The sequence below is a fragment of the Lepisosteus platostomus genome, chromosome 20 (assembly GCF_059453375.1).
Source record: "Lepisosteus platostomus isolate fLepPlt1 chromosome 20, fLepPlt1.hap1, whole genome shotgun sequence".
Classification (NCBI taxonomy): domain Eukaryota; kingdom Metazoa; phylum Chordata; class Actinopteri; order Semionotiformes; family Lepisosteidae; genus Lepisosteus; species Lepisosteus platostomus.
Window position 1 is genome coordinate 13414983 of NC_142630.1, and position 22399 is coordinate 13437381.

Genomic DNA, 22399 nt, shown 5'->3' on the forward strand with positions numbered 1-22399 from the left:
CTCTTTCTCTACTGATTTACTGCCATCCATTTCAGTTCAGGATTCTGAGTTTTAACTTTATAATCAGGCCAGAATACTGCCCCAGTATAGAGAGTTGCTGAAGTCTGTGCAGGGAGCAGTAACTACTATATATATTCTGGGGTTTGAGGGCATGTCCTGCACTAACAGGCTGAAGGACCTGAACCTTTTCAGTCTTGAACAGAGAAGAACCTGAGATAAGCATTCAGAATCCTCAAAGGCATCAAGCCAGTGGGCTTCTTTAGAATGAACAGTGAAACACAAACCAGAGGGCACAAGCGGGCACTGCAAGGAAGGACATTTAAAACTGAGAACAGGGGGCACTTCTTTACCTAAAGGATTGTGGGAGTGTGGAACAAGCCACCCAGACACGAGGCTACAGCTGATACACTGGTTTCTGACAAGAAAAAACTAGAAGAGATCCTCAGATCAATTAATTACTCACTACCAAACGGGCTAGCTGGGCTGAATGGGCCCTGGTTTGCAACCTTTCTTATGTGCAGTACAAGTAATCTAGCCCAGCCCCTCCCTGGCACCCAGCCCTGTCCTTCAAGCGCTAATCCTGTTAGTTGATCCGAAGATTGTGTTAATCTGTACAGAGAGCTATTCAGTCACAAGCCCTCCATCAAACTGGACCGACCGAGTGGCATGCAGTATCTTTGACTGGCACAGGTAAGTCCCTTTTTCCCTCCTTTTTTAAATCAGATGTTGCTTTCCCTTTTTCGGATGTGCTCCTGTTTGTCTCGTCTTTTTTGTCTCGTTTTTAGATCAATCGTATAATAAACTAAGGGTGCATTCTCGCGGCAGCCGTTCAAAACGTTGAAAACTGGGGTCGTCTGAAAAATAAATTAGCATCTATTTTTAGTTTTGTTTGGCCTGTTTGTTTCGGAGTGGCCTCCGAAATGCAAAGGGTCAGAAGGCAAAAGCTTAGAGGCAGAATGGAGCATCGTCTTTTGAGGCCGTTTGTGGAGACACGCAGTGCCACATGGTGAAGGAAAAGGAAAAAAAAAAGTTTAACGGTTTAAATACTGCTTCCTGAGGTAAATAGAAGTAATGTTGATTTAGCTGGCTGAGAAGATTAAATCATGTTCCTGAACAGCTCTGAGCCCTCTCTCGCTTTCTGAAACAGTGTTCCTCGGTCATCTACAGTCTCTTATAATGAATGTGATCCAGTTGGATGAATCTCCTGGATTTGCAATGTGGGTTGCAGTAGTGTGCGAGAAGTCTGTCAAAAACCCAAGAAAATGTATTTACTACAGAGAACAAAATACCACAGGCTCAGAGTGTCCATGCTTCTTTACTGAGCTATGCAAAAGTGAAGGATGAGACCATTTCCAAAAACTCAATTAATCCATCATGTAGGTCTAAATGCCTGAGCATGTCCTTATTCCTGCCAACGGCTGACGACCAGGGTTTTAAGAAGATGAACTGCGGGTGAGGGAGTATACCGGCCTCGGCGTCCATTTTAAGTCACTTAATTCTGATCATTTTATTCATCACAGCAACTCTGGCTTGAGTCGCTGTCAGAAAATAAGGAAATTTCAGGTAGACTAAAAGGTTTCTCTTACTTTGCTGTGCCACTGTCCTCACTCTGTCGTAATCCGTGTTAATTTCTGAGCAGGCAGTTTGTTGATGATGGGAAGTAATGTTTTACTGCCTCGGTTGTAAGACAAATGGTGATTGATTCACTGAAGCTTGATTGCAAGTATTGTTTACCGAGAATGGGGCAGATTGTTGGACAGAGCCCCTCACTGAGACTAGTATGAGCTGCAGTCCTATCCCAGTTACAGTTAATTGGACACAAGGTGATCACACCAGTTCATATTGTACCAGGAGTGGTTGAAGTCAACTCACATGTAAAGGAGTATTACATGGGCTTTAAAACCAGTGGTATTTTGTAATGCTTTGTGTTGCAGTCAAACCAACGAGTACTGAAAATCCCATCTGCCAATCCGTTTCCATGGCATTCAGCTTCTTGAGCTATGCCTTGCCTGATGTAAATGAGCAGTTGGTTTCTGGTTATGAAGCACCCCTGCGGGTCTGCGGACAGCGCAGCAATAATGATCCAGTTGCCACCACTAACCCCTAACAGCCGTTGTCCCGTTTCAGGATGTTTAGCTGGGTGGTGAAAGTGGTTCCCCAGCCTCCTGAACCCCCAAAGCCCCTGGGACCGCAGGAGAAGGTAGAGCCCAAACCCTCAGCTCCTGAGCCGGTAAGACAACGTGTGGATCTGTCCTTTCCCCAGGTCAGCTGCTCTGTATTTGCATTGTAACGTTTTGGAACACGGAAATACTAGACAGGGCTTCTTTTCCTCCTCCTTCTGTCACTATTTCAGACAAAGCCAACGCTCTGTTGCAGAAATAACAGTTTTTGTTCCTGCACTAACTCTCACCTATGAGCTTCTGGGTTTTTTTTTCCTCCCTGGTTTCTCTCTTCCCTGTTTGCTGCATGCGAAAAACCGACGTGTTCCTGGTCGGCAGGAAAAGAAGGAGACGGAAAAGGAGAAAGCAAAAGAGCAGCCGCCGAAAGATGCTGCAGGTGAGATGCCCCGGAGCAAGATTCTGCTGGCTTTTTTTTTTAAAGAAATGACACAGAAAATGTGGATCCTCAGGGAAAAGGAATACAGATCCAGCCTGGTTTTCTCAGTCTGAGTCAGGCCCACATGTGCCACACTGTCAGCATCCCTGCCCTGTGGAGAACTGAAGACTCCACTGAGCATATGGCAACAATCCCAGTCCATCACAACACCACGGAGAACTTGACCCTATGCAGATTTGGTAGTAGAAGGTATTTATAGAACACAAAACACACATAGCAGTGGTCCATTTTGCAATTTTATTTAGCCAACATTTTTATCCAAAGCAACTTCCATTTACACACCCATCTATACGGCTGACACAACTGTACAGTGTGTCACCTGGGATTCAAACCCACAGCCTTCTCCGTTACAAGTCTGGAACCCTGGACTGTGCTCCACACTGGCACCACTCATTCTGGGGTGGGTGTTTCTGCCTGTGACTTGTGTAAGCGCATGCAGATTTCCTAGTACGATTGTGCACTTGTAATGTTTTTCGGTGCCATTCAAGCTTTCTGTTTTTGGATTCTACAGCTAAGACAGAGCCTGAGAAGCCTAAAGCTCAGGAAGACAAGAGGTCAGTCTCTTCCAGCTTTCCTGACATTCAAGGGGGTGTTAGACACCAGATGAAAATTATATTTCAATGTTAGGAACCAATCAGTGTATTTTCCTACAATATATTGTAGCCAGATGTAGGGAAAAAATTGTATCAGCTTGTTTGCTTTTACTGTAACACAAACTGTATATGCTCTTTGGCATGGAAAAGTAGTTTTTGGCTATTTTTTCAAGGATGAAATGCATCCCAATTTGTCCTTTTCCCCTTTGTAAGCCCTTCACTGTCACTCACAGAAGAAGACGTCAGAGACACAAAGTAGCTGCAAAATTTGGCTCTAGAGACTTTGCTGAGCAGGACTCACAAAACAGTTCCGCAACTTCCTTTGAAATACAGTGCCACCTGGTGGCAGACATATGCAAACTGCCACCAGACACATCTGCCTGAGAGGAGACAAAATGGGACACCAAGGCCCCTGCCTCTTTCTTTCTCAGTGAGCCGCCCGGTGTGTTGACCTGGATCTCTCAAGGTCTGGTCAATGTGCTGCCCAAGCCTGTGGAAAGCCCCCAGGTACCTCGGGACACTGCAGGAGACACAGCAGCGAAGGCAGAGAAGGTGAGCTCTAACCTTCGTTCTTTAGTCTCTGTTACAGAGAGATGCTCTGCTTATTACCTGTACTCTGATTTACAGCTGTTTAAAAATGTTCTGCTATCACCCTGGGCCCTGGGCCTCACCTCACGATTGGTCAGCCCTGGTCTGCAAGTGTCTGGACCCAGGAACACTACTGGGATTAAGAACAGGGGATGGGAAAGGGGTGTTGGGTTAGTATTAGGGTTAGAAATTAGGCTTGAAACGGTCCTCGTGCACATAGCTGGTTTCTCTCACCTGTCATTGACTTCTGTTTCCTTTCAATCCTGAAACCGCACACAAAGAAGGAGGAGCCGAAAGCAGGTGTGTCTACGGTTTCATACCACACTGTTCACTAGACTGACTACAGATTGCCCCTGCATCTGTAACCAGGAGGAATACCTAACCCTAACCCTGACTCTAATTCTAACCCTAACCCTAAAACTAGTCCTGATGATGTTAGGCTTTCAAATGTTGTGTCGCCTGTGCGCATTTCAGTAAGAAGGGTGATGCTTGCAAACAGAAAAGCTTGAGTGACCAACCTCTGCTTCTGTCTCTCAGAAACCAAGCCCAAGGAGAGCGAGAAATGTCCCGAACCCACCAGGTACTACTACTAAATAATATTAGTAATAAAAATAATAATAATAAACATTATTTCAAATAGCACCTTTAGAGGTGGCTTCTTAAAGCGCTTTACAAAATGACAACAACAAAATACACAAGATATACACAATGAAAATACACAATGAGAGGAGACAGTAGACGGGGGTACTGAATACAGAGTGACAGACTGTCTTTATAAAACTGTGCGAATAGGCTCTGTCATTGTTCTTCACTGCTGGAACATACATAGAGTTCCTGGGAAAACCTACTGTGATGTTTCGTCTAGCAAGCGATCAAGTTCAACTCTATACATAGTTCTGATTTGCGTTTGGTAGCAATTCTTCCAACAACTTTTGTCTAACATTGTTGATGTTCCTTTGACCCAGATCCCCTTTTAAAACCTGTATTTAAAAAAATTGTAAGAAAGTAAGAGTACATCCTAAAATATGGAAAAGATTATTATCCTTCCACATATTAACACCAGAGACCTTTGTATCTTTGTTTAAATTTCAAATGAACACAAATCTTTGAGTCAACATTTATTTTAGCTTCAGCTAAGTGCTTTATATTACTAGCAGTAGTAGATGCCTTGATATAGATACCGTGTGTGTGATGCTCCGGGGGAAGTCTATGGAAAATACAGAGTGATATTTGTCTAATAGTTGTTTTTTGGTGTCTTTTGCTGTGTCTTCTGTCCCGGACAGCAGTAAACCCAGTGAAGAGTGAGTAGATCCTGTGTGCAGTCTCTTAAGTTGTGTTGGGTGAATAGAAAATTAAACAACAAATTTGTTTCCTACAAAAGGACTGTTACTCTTTGCAAAGGCTGGGCAGAGCAAGCCAGCAACCCAAATACAAAATAAATTAGGCTCCAGCGCGCCCTCTGCTGGCAGCGAGCAGAAATTGACAAGGCCATCCTCAAAGTACAGTATCTCATTCAGGGCAGAGGGAACTCCCCTAACATGCATACAACCCTGTGCATTATGGTTTCAGACCTGCATATGGTTATGCATAAGAAAAATAAATCTCAGTCTTTTGCTTAAAAGACAGTGTTAGAGGAGATTTGAAAAAACCTGGAGATCTTGGCTGTTCTAAGATGGACCTGCTCTGACTTCTGTGCAGTTCATACTTCCACTAATCAATGCAATGCAATACAATGCAATAACTGTAACAGAGACCATCCATCTTGTCCATCCAGCCTTATCCCATACCTCTAGACCAATTGCTCCCTGTTTTCAAGATTATTGTGAACCTCTGATTTCTCTCCAGGCTGTTTTCTAAAATAAACCTTCAAATACCAGGCCATCTTGTCGGATGGAACAGGAAAAGGTTTATTCCACGCTGAAAGGAAAAGAAAAGAGACACAGCACTCCACAGCTGAAACACTGTGTCTCTTTTCTGTTCCTTTCAGCGTGGAATAAACCCTTACCTGTTCCTTTTGCAGCTTATGCATGCTGACGCAGCTCCCTGCTTGAACATCTTGTCAGTGGGTCACTTGCTTTCTCCTGCGTGCCCTCTAGTGGTTGCACGTCGCTATTGCGGGCATGAGAGGGGCATGCATCACTACAATCCCGACCCGTTCGTCTCCATGCAGGCAAGCCGTTGGAGTCCTTAGCTGGATTGTGCAGGGACTGGGCAAAGTCGTCCCGCAGCCTGAGGAGAAGCACAAGGCAGTGGCCCCTGCGGAGGGACCCAAGACAGAGGTGGGCATGAATGTGTTCCATACGTATTGCATCAAATCACACTTCTTTCTGCTTGGTTCCGGTGTCACTGCAATTCTTAGTTGTTCAACAAGAACTATTCTCTCTCGAATCGATTTGGGAAACTTGGGGCTTTGCCTCGGCCAGAGCTAATTACACACCTCGTTTTTCTTGGATGCTAAAATACCAGTTCGGCGCCAAATATGATTCAGACGTTTACAGGCAAAATAAAATTACGCACACATCTAAATCTGTCAGATTAAATCTGTCAGATTAAATCTGTCGGAGACCAAAACAAGTGCACTCTAATGTAAGTGTAGTATAAGCTGTCAAACAATAATAGCTAAAAACACACATTAAACAAAAGTGGAATAGATTCAGTTTCTTGCCATGGGTCACTGACGTGTGTTTCTGGGTGATGTCAGTCTAGCTCAGTCAGTAGGGCATGAAGCTCTTAATCTCATGGTCATGTTTTGGGCACATTTAACATACTTGTTCATGGTCAGAGACATGGTGGATAATATGTCTGACTACAGATCAGTAGATTTCAGGTTTGACTCCTCACTGGTTTGCTTTCGTTTAATACTGTTTAACTATATTAATATTATTGCTAGTAAAATGTTGACTGGTTCACATAAACCAGGGGAACCTACATGGACGTAGTTAGTAGTAAACTGAGGGCACTTCTTTACCCAGTGGGCTGTGGGAGTCTGGAATAAGCTGCCCAGCCATGTTGTTGAAGCCGATACCCTGGTCTCTGTCAAGAAAAGGCTGGATGTGATCCTTGGATTAGTCACCTGTTAACTACCAAACAGGCTGCCTCTCTGTTGTGACCTGTCATTTGTTCTTATGTAATGGATTTCTCTGTCCACAGGTTAAAGAAGCACAGCCCCCTCCCCCTCCATCAGTGCCAGGTGAGTTCAGACCGATTTCAGGAGGACGAACACAAAATAACATCTTCACATCAAAATAATATCAGCAAAATGTACCTCCTTCAACAGAGTAGAAACCTAGTATTTGCCTGTTTTGTGGCCTACAGAAACATCTGGCCTAGATAAAGGCCATTTTCTTTGCTTCCTGTGACACATCATGTGTCTCAGTGATGCAAATCCGTCATAGTTTTCCTTATACACATCCTTCACATTCCTCTGGCTTCCTCCCACAGTCCAGAGGCATGCTGGTAGGTTAATTGGCTTCTGGGAAATTGGCTCTTGGTGTGAGTGTGTGCATGTCTGTGTTTGTTCCTGTGTCTGCCTGCCCTGTGGTGGTCTAGTATCCCATGCAGGGTGTCCTCTCCTTGCAACACACTGCATGCTGGGACAGGCTCCAGCTCCCCCACGACCCTGAATTGCCAGAAGTGGTTTGAAAATGGACGGATAGATATCCTTCTTGTGTTGAATGTAATTCACTGATCTGGAAAGCTTATTGCTTGTTTTCTACAAGTCCATGACCAAACCAATCAAAGTGTGTCTTTTGTTGCTTCGTGAGTTCCAGAACCACAGCCGGAGGTTAAAATCATCGAGGTGGTGTCTGTGACCTCGCGTGAGGCAGCCTCGGAGATTGACAACACAGCCCAGAAAAACCCACCGCCCACCCCCAGCAAAGCCCGGTGAGTCCCCACTGCACTCTGCCATCTCTGGACTGTAACAGAGGTTTCCGGGAATGAGAGGAGGCTTTTTGGAGCAGTTTCCCTGTTTGGTTGCCAGTAGCTTGTTGACCTGAGCTCAGATTTCATGCAGCTGTGTTTCAGAGGGTCACAGGGCATCAGCTTTGACAATACACCTTGTAGCTTCTTTCAGACAAGCTCATGTCTGTCATGTGCAGAATTGCCCTCTTGTTTTCCAAATGAAATGAATCCCATTCAATTGATTCCCACTTATGTTCTCAGATCTTTGTCTGTACCTTTCAGAGTTTTAAATATTGAGTCCCCTCATAGTCTCCTCTGCTCAGGACTAAAGAGATTTTGTTCCTTTAACCTCTACTGCACTGACAGTGGATAGTTTTCCAGTCTACCTTTCTGCAATGATCAGGTACATGTGATCTTCAGGTTGATGACTTGCAGAAAGCACTTACTTTGCAGGTTTGAGGAATTAAAACTGAGAGTTATCTGTTACCTCTAACTTCTTACATACAGAATAGATTGACACTCATTTCATGCTACTTTACCACTGTCTCCAATCCATAGCACTTCTCTTCATCGGATATGTCCTCCGGATATGTTATGTTATGTAGGTTAAGTAGGTCTTCTTCAATTCAGTCACCTTTCCTTCTGTTCCCAAAGTTGACATATTCCGGCAGCACATTGCGCAGATTGATCAGATAGCGAGCTGCACCAGAGGGAGCGAGAGACAGACAGACGCCTGAGGTTCCAGATTTATAAACTGTCACTTGACTAATCGTCTTGCGCCATCTGGTCAGGTGACTCAGGGCAGCTGCTCCTTCCCTAAAAGCATTCTGGGTATTGTGGTCCAATCTCCATCTTGTCTGAACCCTCTCACAAGGGGAAAACGACTTCCCCTTCGTGTCTCAAGGCTCTGTCCTGTGTGGGATCTGAGTGAGCTGAATTCAACTCTCTTGTCCTGCAGTGTGATTGAATGGCTCAAGCAAGGCCTGGAGAAGGTGGTTCCACACCCAACCGAGCAGCCTGCCCCTCTCAATACTGCCCCACAGAAACAGGTAACACTCATCCGAGGTCACAACAGGAAGCTAGTTTTCCTTTTTTCCATAAAGTACATTTCCCTGCTGGAACTTTCCTCTCCAGGCAGCAGAGGAGAAGAAGGAGGAAGCTCCCAAGAAGGAGACTGGCAAGAAAGAGACAGCAGGAGAACCTCCTGCTCCTGCTCCTGCTCCTGCCCCTGCCCCTGCCCCTGCTCCTGCTCCTGCTCCTGAGAAAGGTAAAATACAAGTTTAGCAGATTCCAGCGGTTAAGGGATTAGGAATAGGTTTGGAATCGGGATCAGAGCTGGATCGGGATCGGGTTGGAGGGTTGGATTGTGGCTTGGAAGAGTGCTGGAGTTAGAGGGTTGATGTTAAATTGAGGGTTGGGGAAGAGTTAGACTCGACTAAAGTATTCCTTAGAGCAGAGGTGACAACCGGCATTTGATGTTCATTCCACCCCTGATCTTCATTATTTAACTCTTGCCTGACAGGTTAACGCCAGATAATTAGTGACAGGCAGGGGGTTCTCCTCTCTCTCAAGTGGAATTTGCACTTTGACTAGAATTGTGAGATTTAATTAATATCTGTGTTGCCTGTGACCTGTTGAAAGATGAGCGGTTCAAAGGTGGGGGCACCTTTCTGCCCCATGTGAGGTTGTAGCATGAAAGAACCTCAAAATCTGGGACTAACAGTTTGTATTAAAAATGACAAAATCAAGCATGCACAAATCCCACGGTTTCTCATGCGATTTTGATGGCCATGTGCTCTGTTCTCCTGTGAGCAATTTCTTTAAGTGCCTTCGTGTCTTTAGTGATGTGTGACCAAAGGAAATGTGTTTCTTGTTTATACAGACCCCAAACCTGCTGAGCCAGCAAAAGCCCCTGCAGAGACACCCAAACCTGCCAGGTAAGAGTGACAGGCAGGTTTCTCTGCTCTCCCAAGAGAACTCTTAAGAACTTTGTAAGATTTAAAGAGAGAAAGCAAAAAAAAAAGAATTCCAGTCCTTGTTTAATAAAAGCACTACGTTCTGCAGTCAAGCACATTTAGTCATCTTTTTTTTTTGTTTCTTCAGAAGAGCTAACTTTTAAATGTGAGAAAATTGTTCATTAACACGTGAATACATTTTAACAGTACTGAACACTGAGGAAAAGAGTAAAAATGGTGGAACAGGTACAATCATCCTTACTGAGCCAGATATCCTACCAAACAAGCTGTAGAAGTGACACAGTGCAGTTTTATCTAACTGGTAATACTAGTGGGATAAACACATTTTACAGAGCCAGTTAAAAGATGGTGGCATTGACGCAAGCTTTCCAGATTATGTTCTACTATTGCATTGCAAACTGCGGAGGAGGGGTGTCTGTGAGTTCAGATGTGCTGCAGTGTTCAGTAACGTGCGTCTTGGTTCTGCTCTGTTCCTTTCTGGCAGCGAGGAGGTGCAGCCAGGGTAGGTAATGTCTCTGCTGGCTTTGTAAGCAGGGCAAAAAGCTGCCAGTCTGTAGTGCCCAGCCTCCTCAACAGCTTTGACTGCAATCACTGTGCTTCTCCGTTCAGAGTTAAGGGCATTGAGAAACCAGAGCAACAGGTTCTTCAAAACAATTTGGGCATCTTTTTTTCCCATTTCTTAGATATTTTGTTTCACATTGATGCCTTTAAGTGACTTTGCAAAAAAGAAAAGTCCTGTTCTCCTTGACATAAACACAGGGGTCGGTAACTGAGATACAGAAAACAAAGCCAGTAAAAGAGACATTTTCATCAGAGCCAGGCCAACCAGCAGAGGTTTTACTAGCTCCATCAGCTCTGCTGGAAACACACAGTGTATTGCCAGACATAAAGTCACCGAGGTGACAAAGAAGTCAGTCACGCAGGACACTGCTTAATTCTGCAACCTTGCTTTGAGATGCAATTGTGTGATAAACCAACAATCATATTTTCTAAAGGAACATTTTCAACAGAAAGACAATCTAGGTTGAAGAAATTATGAATACGGTCAAACAAAAGCTGCAGAGCTAAAAAGAGAAAGTATGGTGCAGCTAAACAAAAGGATATATTGATCTCAGAAAGGTATAACACTACTGTAAGCAGCATGATGATTTGTTAAAGAATAACTGCACACAATGCATTTGATCTGTGATCCCTGGGGCTCTTCTCACAGAGTGGTGAGCTGGTTTGTTCAGGGACTGGAGAAGATGATCCCGCAGCCAGTAACCAAACCCAAAGCAGATGGAACTGGGGTGAGATAACTGTTGATTTGATGTAATTTAATAGCAGACCTGAATCAAGGAAGAGCACATTTCATTTGTCAGTCCCATCTTTTGGCTGCACAAATTCAATTCAGTCTTTATTATCTGGGTGAAATTTGTGTTGCGGCACAGTTCAACAAATAACAAGTCAGACAAACACTGCCGAATAGAAGAGGGTACAACAGCATTTCAGGAGATAAGACAATTACTTAACATTGATTGAGAGTGAGACTGCAGAGGGGATGAAAGATTCCCTGTGTCTGTTACTATTATACCAGGAGACACAGAGGTGTCTACAAGATGGGAGTAGTGTAATTTCTCAAAGAAGTGGATGAGAGACACACTCTATAATACTCTCAGCCTTATTTACAGCCCTCTGTGGAGGACATTTAGGTTTCCATATGTATCCGTACACTTCCAGATGTATTTCCGTACAGCATGCCTAACATATTTAATTAATCTCTCTAAGTCCGGACTGGTTGTTATACAGGACGAAAACAATGAGGCGGGAGAGTGTGAGAATTTAGTCCCAAGTCAAAGATGTTCCTTGTTCTTGTTTTTCAGGAGAAAGGTGCATCTGTGGTGCAAGAAAGTAAGTAAACAGAAAATCAATATTTCATTTAAATACAGAGTTAAAACAAAATCATGTTCATGGAAATTCAGCTCATGAAAAGCATTTTGTCACTGATTTTTCTTAATTTAAGAACTCAATTATAATAGGAAGACTGGTGATAATTATTTTACTTCCACAAATAATGAAGATTGTGAATTTCAGACATGTTTATTGTATACTTCCAAATTCAAAGAAATCTTTATTTAAAATAATCGCAGGTTGTTTCTTGGTTTATGATGAGTGCTCTGTAATGGACAGCCCCTGATATTGTTACAAATCTACACCCAGTGGACAGTTCTGGCGATCTTTCCAATAAAAGCCAGAATACAAACACATTTCTTTGTTGCCAAAGTTTTTATTAATACGTGACAGAAAGTGCTCAGTCCCATATCTTTACTCACAAGCATTAAATTATTCCCAGTTTAGTATTCAACCCTTGCTGGAACCGAGTGATTCTGGCGCAATTTCAGTAAGCTCAGACTTTAACTCTAATAAGCAGGATATTCAAGTCATACAGAAAAGAATATCAGAAAAAGAAAATGATACCCCAGAACAAAAGTCACTGCCTGTATGGGTGTCCAAAACCTTTACTTTCATCCCATTCTTTCTTGAAATGAAAGAAGGATTATATGGAAACGCCAGACCGGATGAGGACAATACCCACACTCACGTATGTCTGATCTAAAAAGTACCATACCCATATAAATACACAAAAGGCACATTTGACATGTTTAGGAGTTGTCAGATGTTCTTTGTTAGACATTCTGGGTTTTGTTCATGACATTGCTTATATTATTGCATTATATAAGTTAGCTTCTCAAAACCCTGCAGTAGGTGCTGAAGACCCATTATGCACACCATAAAGAAAACATCCATTAACCATTCTCCATGCCCATTGGTGAAGCCTGTGCTGGAAGCATTTTAAACAGGAAGCACAGCTCCTTCCCTTTTCCAGTCAGTTTGAGTTTGTGTCTTGTCCAGCCGGCGGTTGTGCTGAAACAGCAGCAACTGGCGATAAGCACTGCGGAGAGCTGATTGCAGGTCCCACAGGCAGCGTTTAAAATCAGGGCCCCAGTGACCACGCAGACCCTAATCCAGCTCCTCTTGTCCCTTTGTTTCAGGGGAGAAGGGGGTGGCAGCCTCTGAAACAAACGGAAAATGAAGACTGGGGAAGCGAGTGTCAGCACAGGCTAAGACAGACAGGAAAGCATCAGCCATATGTTACTCAGCATTCCTGCTGCACCATAGGCTATGCAGGCAGCTTCAGCTCCTACCTCCCTCCTGCAGGACAGCACACAGTGGCCTCCTCACACCCTGCTCCACGGCAGTGTCAATGATGTGCTTAGGCACTTCTGAATGAAAAAAGACTACAGCCCTATCAACATGCAAACAGCCCATTGTAGCGATTAGGAACTGCTGGGTTTTTTTATCATACAGTCTGGGTTTTGATCAGAACACCGCTTGTATTAGATGCTAAAAAACAGGCTTTTCAGCTTCACATCAGTGACTTTATGCTTCTCATTGCTTTCTGTATGAATTGAGTCATTTCTCCCTTACGGCTGACATACTTTGCTATTATTTTATTTTTTCCTTTTGGTTTTCCTTAATAATTTAACAGTGGTGTGTGCAATGAGTACAGCATTTTTGAGCTTTTAAAGATATTGCAATACTGACCTTCGGCACTTGATAGGGAGGTCGTGCATTCCTAATTAAAGTTCTCCTACTCCCTCCTCACTCCCCTTCTCTGTCCATTACATATGCATTTAACTAAGCCAGGATACAAGCTAAGTGCATCTCAATCATGCACCAGCCCTTTAACCTACCAAAAAGAGTTTCAAAGTCTTTGTGCATTTATCTGTGCTTACTCTGGCACTACAACATTTTTTGTTTAATACCAATACAAAAACTGTATATGACTGCAGAAGAAAAGTGTATTATTGCTAGTATAGATATGGCAGCTCACTTATTTCTGAATAATCATTCTTATGATCACTTATTATGATGTATTTATGAATAGAATGATTCCAAACGCAATAAAGCATTGCTTGAGAAACTAAATAAACAGTTGTTTTTCCTTGCTTTACGTTGGTGTGTGCTACTGACATTCTAGCTTGTGATTTCCTGGCGGTGGTCACCCTCGGGTTGTGAGGCTTTCAGACAAATAACAGAAGGAAGGGTGGACACTGGGAAGCACCTTTCCAGTCAGGCAATGCAAAGAAATAGAAGCAAGAGAGGAAAAAGAACTTAGACTGAGAACCAACAGCCGGTGACAAATTGAAAATAAAATAAAGGCACAATAAAATAGATTTGAGAGGTAGGAGCCCATTTCTTGATAACTATAAATTACACTACCCCCTTAAATTGATACGGTGAATCATTTAGTTGAAATGATCTATATTTATAATGGATCAGGGTTCAGTGTCGTGCTGAAACCCTTTGGTTACATGGTCATCTACCACAATATGATCCCATGTACAAAATCTATGGAAAAAAAAAACCTTAATTAAAAACCCCTTCCTGCCAAGTCGACATTATATTGTTTGGTGCTTTCAACCTGAATATATACTCATCTGTATCTAAACTGAGTAAGCTACTAGATTTATCATTAGTGCTTCCATTAACATTTAGATATGCAGTGTATTTAAATGTAGACACTATATCTCAGAAGTAAAAAAAAATAGAATTCATAAGAACCTCAAGGAAAGGGATAGTTCAGCCACCAGTGATTTAGAAGGAATGGTTAAGAAACCTGAGGTTTGATCAAACTGTGGCTGGACAGGGTGGGCCAGGTGCAGTACTTTGAAGGCGGACCCCACTCTTGCCTCCCTCATGGGCTGCCTCCAGAGTTAACCCCTGCAGTGCTGTTCCGCTTGCAGTTTCCATCCTCCCGGATCCAGCAGGGGGCGACCTGGTCCTCGAAGAGGTGGAGTCGGACTGGGAGAACGAGCCCACGGAGCAGCAAGCCCCCCCCGCCATGCCCCTAGAGGAGACCCCCGCTCTGCAGGAGGCCAGCCAGGAGCCCCCCACCCACCCCCGGATCCTAGCCATGCAGCAGGAGGACGCAGAGACGCAGACGGAGCGCTGGACGCCTCTTCTGCAGGCTATCCAGCAGGAGGCAGAGGCTGCCGCCAGGGCGGCGCTAGAGGACAGGTCAGCGAAGGGCCCAGGCCTTTCTTTCCATCGCAGTCTTCCTCCCTCCTTGTTGACCAATTGTTCTGTTCATTGACTAGCAGACTGATCAATCCAGATCAAGTCTCGGATCACAGGGACGTACTGTATCGTTATGTGTCTGTTGATTCTTTGTCCTCATTTGGACAGCGAAGCAATAAAAATAGCAAAGAGAAAGACTGGTTAATAGCACATAGTGGGGTTTTACCAAGGGTGGTTACGTTCAAACACAGGTTTTGGTTACTGTACCACAAAAAGGGAAGTATGGCTCTGGTAAGAGTTCAAAGAAGAACAGAAACAATTCCCAGTCTCAGGAGTCTGTCATATATGGACAGATTAAAGGAACTGAATCTCTTCAGACTAGAACAAAGTAGACTGAGAAGAGACTTGATCCAAACATATAAAATCCTATAGGGTTTTACAAAGGATCGAGTCGTGCTAGTCTATAACACTGGGGATGAATTCAGATGCAGGTGGAAAACAAAGACACAGGATCCCTAGTAGAAGTTTAAAGGCCATTCATTTTGGACAGAGAACATTGTGGGTGTCTGCAACAAGCCCCCTTCAAGAAGGAGCTGGATTCAATTTAAGATTCACACAACTATTAAACAACCAAATGGACAACATAGGTTGAACGGTCTTACATTCTTAAGTCTCCATATGATTAACTGTTATATCTTACTTTCATTTCTAGTCCCTGTGCAATACATCTCTTTCTCTTAGTACGTTAACTCTCAAGAGATGCTTTTATTTGACAAAAACAGATAAAAGACTATCTTATTTTTATTTATTATCTTTAACATGATGCCAAATGCCTGCACAAATAGGAATCCTCCAAGCGTTCTGCACCTTTGTTTTCAGAGCCTCTGCTGCTCAGAGTTGTGTTGACGAGAGCACTGGTGTATTTCTGTATTTATTTCTAGACTCAGACAAGAAAAAATTGCGACAGAAAAGACCACAGAGGAGCTGGGTGAAAGGGCCGAACAATCAGTGGGAGAGCTGGACGATGGGGAACAGTAAGTTGCTCAATACCTTAACGTTTTGAACCTCCAGCTCAAATCATGTTTCATGAGTGATGGGGTTTTATTATCACAATAGTATTTTTGGCCTCTGTGTTATGTGATCATGTTCCTGTATCATGTAAAGGGGAAAAACTGAAAGTAAATCTAAAAACTACTTGCGATGGGGTTACTGGAGATTGGGCTCTGTCCTTACCATGATCTGGAGCTGTAATGGAACGTGCTCTGTAGGAATCCCAGCTGTTGCTCATGCTGCTTTCCATCTCACAGTGTAAGTATGGCAGTAGGGCCCATTGTAGCATTTTTTTCCAGAACTGTTTAATGACTTGCTCGCTGTTTGTTTTGTAAAGACTGCCCAATATCCAGGAGGAAGAGAACGAAGTGGATCCAGAGTAAGTTTCCAATTTCCACTTTTTCCTCATTCCCAGTTCCTTTTCCAAAAACTCCAGAAGTATTTCGCAGATATCACATGTGCCTGATATTATATTTCAGGCAGATCGGGTATTTGGTATTTGTCAAAACTGGGAAGACAGCTGGTGTTACAGTATATACTGTAACATACAAAGCTCAGCAAGTTGTACTAGGCTCAGTGGGTCTAATGCAGTCTGTATACAGTACAGATCACAGAGGGCAGGCTTTGACACTTTTCTTGTGCTGAAGTGTGTTTTTTCTTGGTATTTTTGTGTATGTCAGCATTAATTCAGGAAACAGTGCCTTTTCATTCTGTTTTTTACTCAAACTTAATCTTTAACAAGATATGTATTTACGTTTTATCTTAAAAATCAGATTTCTCTCAAACAGTATAAGACCTGAGATTTGTGTAGGAGCAAGATATGGGACTTTATTCAAAGATTTAGGGTAGGCAGTGTAATTATTATTATTATTATTATTATTATTATTATTACACCCTTTTACTTGGAATTATTTTTGGGATCCTTTAAGACCAAAAGCAATACAGTACATAAATGCAATTTTTGCAGCAGTAACCTGGTTTTCTGAGGTTTAGAGTCCAATTTTCACCCAAAACAAAGTGTTCGTTCAACCTGAGAAAATCAATCAGTATAGAAGCAGGGAGTTAAATTAATATGGGGACATCACCTAATATGAAAGGAAGTGGTGAATAACAATAACTTCCTATTTTATTGCTGTAGTTTCCTTTAAAATAACCAGGTAAATATGTAGTGTAGCTCAAATGAACTGCATTATTATAATATACCAGCACAGCCCTGCAATGCAGAAGAGGAAGAGCGCTGGCCCCAATGACTGTGTCCTGTGCTATACAGGTTACAGATGATACGGGAGGAGAGCGAGGAGGACGACTCAAATAAAACCACAGAGTAAGGCTTCTCTGCCACACACGCTGGGCTGCAGCTGCGCAGTAGGTAAACTGCAGCCATGCCATGCTCAGGGATCAAACCTGGGTCAGCTGCTTGAAATTCAAGCTATGCTCAGCCCTGTGCCCCTAACACGGCTGCATGAGAGACAGGTCACCACAGGGGGGCAGAGTGCCAGGCCCCAGTGGTCACGCACAGTCCAGGTTTCTGCTGTAATCACATTCAATTCCATTTTCAATTTCGATTGGTCTCCGGTAAAAACTATAAAAATGTGGTACTCACACTGATAACAGGCTGTTATCGGTGACCAGCTTTTGTTGAAAAAAACCACGGACAGCCTCTCCTACAAGCAATTGTTGGAGTCATTGTGACTTTTAAGAGCAGGCAGTCACAATGAATTGTGGGATGAATATTAATCATCTTTTGCTGTCTCGGCATGCGGGGGTGGAGGAGTGCAAATTCAAGGTCTCAGTTCCTGGAGGGCCCAGCATGAGCATGTTCCCACCTGAATAATCAATTAAACATTTAACCTAATAATGTCCTTAGTCTGACAGTAATAGGAGTGGTATTGAGGTCCTTTGCAATATAACTCAATATAACTTGCCTACGAATGTTGCGGTTATGGGATTAATGAATTAGATCATCCCTGTAACTGAGGTCAGGTGGGATTAAAGCCAGAAGACACCGGACTCTCCAGGAGCTGAGACTCTTAGCCTAAAGAGACACAAAAGGAGGAATTAAAACTCTGGTTAGATGGTGCTTCCCAGGTGTTATGAAACTTCTAATTAATATTCATTTCTATAACATAGTTATTTTCTATATTACTTGCAGGTTAAATCAGAGCCCTAGACTGAGATGATTAATGCATTACTTGCCCATACCAAACAAGGCATACATTGGGTGTTCACACTATGAGCCTGGATTAAAAAGCCATCTTCAGTCAATGCAAATTCAGCATCCCTCACAAGTTATCAGAGGCCTTGTTTCACTTTGCAGTGCCTTGGTGATGGCTGGCTCATGGATTTCTTAAGGCTTGCTCACAAGCTTAAGCAATAGGTGTTAATGATATCATGATAGGGTACACAGTTCCTCCTTTGGCTTTTATGATGCAAAGTAAAAACTCGTAGAATCATTCCATCATTTTGAACGTACTTTTCCAGCCCCTGTAAGAATTAAATAACACCGTTCAGAGCGAATGTGGAAATCAAGGAATCAACTACCCTCATGTCGCTTGTTTCTTTAGATTTAAAAATATTTTTATTGCCACATACTGCATTTGTGGTTTTTTTTTGTTAATCAGATTGAAGGAACTAAATTAAGCAGACTGAGGTTTGAAGATCCATCTGAAGCGATTGACTTTGTATTTAGAAGTGCAGTTCTGCTTCAGAACTGATTAGTGTGATAGGCTTTTTAGACGTTTCCACTTTGCTTTACACAGTATATTAAATACTCTCTATGCTTCAACCCCTAAAACTTTTAAAGATCCAAAGAAAAGGTTTTGTTTGATCACCCACTCTGAACAGAATATATTGTATCTGCTTATATATTTTGCCTTAGAATTGTTTAATCCCGTCATTGCCTTTATTAATAAAAAAAGTCATTCTTTGCTTTGAAGAAAATTCCAAAATACTATTATCATTATCATTATCATTATCATTATCATCCACGAATTCCCCTGGAGGATAACCACAGAACAATTGTTGTGCAAATCCGCTATCTGTCAGTTACGGAAGCTCAGACATTTCTGGAAAATCGACCGCAATTTAAGGATGATCGCTAATTAGTCCCGGTGTTATAGCAACTGTTCTCTTCCGCTCTAGCAACCACTTAGCGTCTCCCAGCAACCGCGGTCCCATCTTACCGGTTGCCTTAGTTACTTTTCCGTGGTTCCGCTGAACCGCACGCTTGGCCCTGGCACTGAGACGGGACGGCCCGGGTTCGAAGGAATCGCCCTGCAATTTAGCAACAGGAATTCCCCGTGACCAGTTTTTACAACGAGAGTCATTGAGATAAAACACTTCACGCCGATTGATCGGAGTGGATGCACATCGGTCATTTATATTGAGTCGCACATCCTCCTGAAAGCGGTTTTGGAAACGGGGATGGTTCTCTAAGTACCGGGTGAGTAAGTCTCCTGTCAGGGATGAGAAACAGTGCTGTTAATACCTCCACCTGCAAGCCGGAATGCTTCGGTTTTATATTTTTCTTAGACAAAGACTTAACGTTTTTCGATATCATTCACCATATTAAGGCATTGAGTGCTGTTGCGCAGTATAAAAATGGTGTATTTCACATCTTTCCGTGCTCGCTATAAAAATCACGAGTTGCGGGATATTAAATAATGAATTAAAGGTCAAATTCAACCAGGAGAATTTTAACGATTGTTATTGGGACTCGTCAGCAGTCTTTAGGAAGACGGAGCATCCATAGTGGTATTTAGGATAAATGCAGGTAAATTAGTTGAACACAGCTGCTGTCTTTCTGTATCGGTAGCGGTAACCTGTTAGGTTTAGACCTAGATGAGAGATGCTTTCACTTTCGCTGCCTGAATTTTAAAGAAGGATTAACACCTTTTAAACAGGCTTCGAGAGAAGGGGGAGTTTTGTAGTTTATGGGCTGTAGATCATGCTCACCAGCTGTTTCGACCCAGAGCTGGGGAAAGTTACTTTTCAAAAATCGTGCATGCCAGCTACAAGTTACTTGTGTAAGGGCAAACTTTTAAAAAAAATAAGAAGAAATGAGGGCGGACTCTTTTAGAAGTAGTTTGCATTGGAACTGCACGAATACTACATAAACCAATGTAACTGATAATTTTTCAAAATTATTTACCCCTCACCCCATCAAAAATAAACCCCGCTGCCCAGTTGATAAAAACGGATCCCTTCCACAGGTGACTTGGAATAACTTGGAACTGGAATGCATTACTTTAAAAAAACAAACTTTTCCCTCCCATCCCGTCTAAAGCTGTTCCTCTGTATCAATGATCTCCTCCCAGATTCGTTTATGAGTGCCAGTCTCAGTGGGATTACTCCATGAAAAAAAACGGAGGGGGAGACAGTAATGTCCTTTTTAGGTATTCCTGTCCTCAAGTCTGCCACACGCTTTGACAGCACTGGTGTGTCCCCTGATCCTCGGCGGTAACATGGGCTCCTTGCTTTGCTCTCAGGCGCCTCCTAGTGGACGTGTGTCCTGCAGGCGGCTTCCCTAGCGCCCTCCACACCGAGCTGGGCGAGGACGGGACTCCCGCAGCGTCGGAGGGAAGCCCAGCTCCGCCCGAGGCCGCTACAGAACCGGAGGAAGAGCCCGTGAGGGAGGGGTCCCCAGGGAAGCAACAGTCCCCGGTAGGAGAGGCATGTGCCGTACAAGAGCCTGAACCAGAACCAGAACCAGAACCCGAACCCGAACCCCAACCGGGACCGGAACCAGAGCCCGAACCAGAACCGGGACCGGAACCAGAGCCCGAACCGGAACCAGAACACGAAGCAGAGACTGGACCAGAACCGGAACCCGAACCAGATCCCGAACCAGAACACGAACCAGAGACTGGACCAGAACCGGAACCAGAACACGAACCAGAGCCCGAACCAGAACCAGAAGCAGAACCTGAAGCAGGGGAAGGGGGCTCACCAGCACAGCAGCCTCAGCGGGTGCAGGAGGTGCCGCCTGCAGAGGACCTGAGGGAAGAAGCCGCGCAAGAGGCAGAGCCTGTGACACAGCAGCCCGACACAACAGAGGCGCTGGAGCCCCCTGCTGGTGCCCACCAGGTAATGGCGTCAAATCCTGTATCCATTGCTGCGGTCTCTGCTTGATTTCTTCCAATGGCAGGGCAGAAAGCTCTTCTCAGTGGGGCATGTTTTTAAGCACATTTTATGTGTTACAGTATTTAATCGGTACATTTGTTTGCAAAATGTTATAAAAGACCTGAAACAGAAAATGAATATTTTGACATGTCAGCTTTTTTATTGAGGGGAGAATCTATTAACGAATGTGATATCTGCAATTCCCCTTTGCCGGTTTTCTGTTCATCAGATTTAAAAAGTAGAAGCCCCAGAGTGCCGTAGACACAGATGTGTGGCGTTGCTCCTGATTTATTGCTGATCCTTTGTGTATTCTTAAGGAGGAGGAGTCCCAGGCTGTTGAAGAAGAGTGTGGCGGTAGGTTGACTGTCTTTCTTCAGGCTATCAATCACTTTCAGAAAAGAGCCCTCATAACGAGCAGTCCAGCACTCAAGTCCCCGAGTCTATTGCTTTTGAATGACCGTGTTATGGAAGCTTTATATTCTACCATTCATTCCTGTTGCTTCATTTGCAATTTTGCTGTTCAGTACTGATGACATTATGGTTGCATGAAGTGAAAAATGACTCTATCCCAAGGACAGTATGATAAAAATACTGATATCAGTATCCGAACTGGTGGTTTTTTGCGACACCACATTACAGAAAGAAAGTAGAAAGGGGCTAATGATGCTTTAAATCTAATCTCGTTCTCCTCATGCTTTAACAATAAATATTTTTTTAATCTTTAAAGACTGATTGCAGTAGGGCTGGCTGAACTTAACGTAGCGTGCATATGGGAGGAGATCCTATGGCCGTTCCAGCTTATTTGCTAGTCAGTAGTTTATTGATCCGATGTGCTCATCCAGCTGTTTCTTGAAAGAAGCCATGGTATCGGCTTCAACGACATGGCAGGGTAGCTTGTTCCACACTCTCACAACCCTTAGTGTAAAATAGGGCCTCCGGTTCTCAGTTTTAAAACTGATTTCCTATCCCCACTTGTGTCTGCTGGTTCGTGTTTCGCTGTCGGTTGATTGTTGGTTAAAGATGACCAACGGGCTGATTTTGACAAGGCCTTTGAGGATGTTTAGGTCTAATATTTAACCTCCTGGAATCATTATTCTTCTTAAATTCTTATTAAAAGTAATAGATGCAACAATAAAGGCTCCAGAGAGTTTGCTCTAGGAATCCATTCATCTGCTGCCTGTTTTTGAAAAAGGAAATCTGTGAACAGAGGGCTAATTCTGTCTCTACTCTTGTGATCTCTTCTGCTCCTAGTCTTGCCGAGCTGCTCAGCCCTAAAGCACTGGCTCATGAGTTTTCCCAGACCACACATGCCTCAGTGTCTGACCCGCCTGACCCCTTTCACCTATTTCACTACTTTCAGCTGCCCAAGTTGCCGCAATCACCTCAGCTGCCTTGACTTTCCCAGCTGCCTGAACTGCCCCAGCTGCTCCAGCTGCCTGAACTACCCCAGCTGCTCCAGCTGCCTGAACTACCCCAGCTGCTCCAGCTGCC

The 22399-nt window shown here is 43.5% G+C and overlaps 1 protein-coding gene across 1 annotated transcript in view; it reads left to right on the plus strand.

The window, feature by feature from the left end:
• The first annotated feature begins 596 nt into the window (after nucleotides 1–596).
• LOC148644539 (uncharacterized) overlaps nucleotides 597–22399 on the plus strand; it is a 38383-nt gene continuing 16580 nt past the window's right edge. The window contains exons 1-24 of the mRNA XM_088613524.1: nucleotides 597–690; nucleotides 2128–2230; nucleotides 2499–2556; nucleotides 3128–3170; nucleotides 3641–3761; nucleotides 4079–4097; nucleotides 4335–4377; nucleotides 5081–5098; nucleotides 5968–6076; nucleotides 6948–6987; nucleotides 7562–7682; nucleotides 8659–8749; nucleotides 8835–8967; nucleotides 9583–9637; nucleotides 10161–10178; nucleotides 10887–10965; nucleotides 11539–11566; nucleotides 14464–14737; nucleotides 15679–15771; nucleotides 16125–16166; nucleotides 17058–17111; nucleotides 20104–20181; nucleotides 20275–20872; nucleotides 21226–21262. Coding sequence (XP_088469650.1) covers nucleotides 2129–2230; nucleotides 2499–2556; nucleotides 3128–3170; nucleotides 3641–3761; nucleotides 4079–4097; nucleotides 4335–4377; nucleotides 5081–5098; nucleotides 5968–6076; nucleotides 6948–6987; nucleotides 7562–7682; nucleotides 8659–8749; nucleotides 8835–8967; nucleotides 9583–9637; nucleotides 10161–10178; nucleotides 10887–10965; nucleotides 11539–11566; nucleotides 14464–14737; nucleotides 15679–15771; nucleotides 16125–16166; nucleotides 17058–17111; nucleotides 20104–20181; nucleotides 20275–20872; nucleotides 21226–21262 — 2254 coding nt within the window. The 5' untranslated portion in view covers nucleotides 597–690; nucleotide 2128. The remainder of the gene's footprint in view (nucleotides 691–2127; nucleotides 2231–2498; nucleotides 2557–3127; nucleotides 3171–3640; nucleotides 3762–4078; nucleotides 4098–4334; nucleotides 4378–5080; nucleotides 5099–5967; nucleotides 6077–6947; nucleotides 6988–7561; nucleotides 7683–8658; nucleotides 8750–8834; nucleotides 8968–9582; nucleotides 9638–10160; nucleotides 10179–10886; nucleotides 10966–11538; nucleotides 11567–14463; nucleotides 14738–15678; nucleotides 15772–16124; nucleotides 16167–17057; nucleotides 17112–20103; nucleotides 20182–20274; nucleotides 20873–21225; nucleotides 21263–22399) is intronic.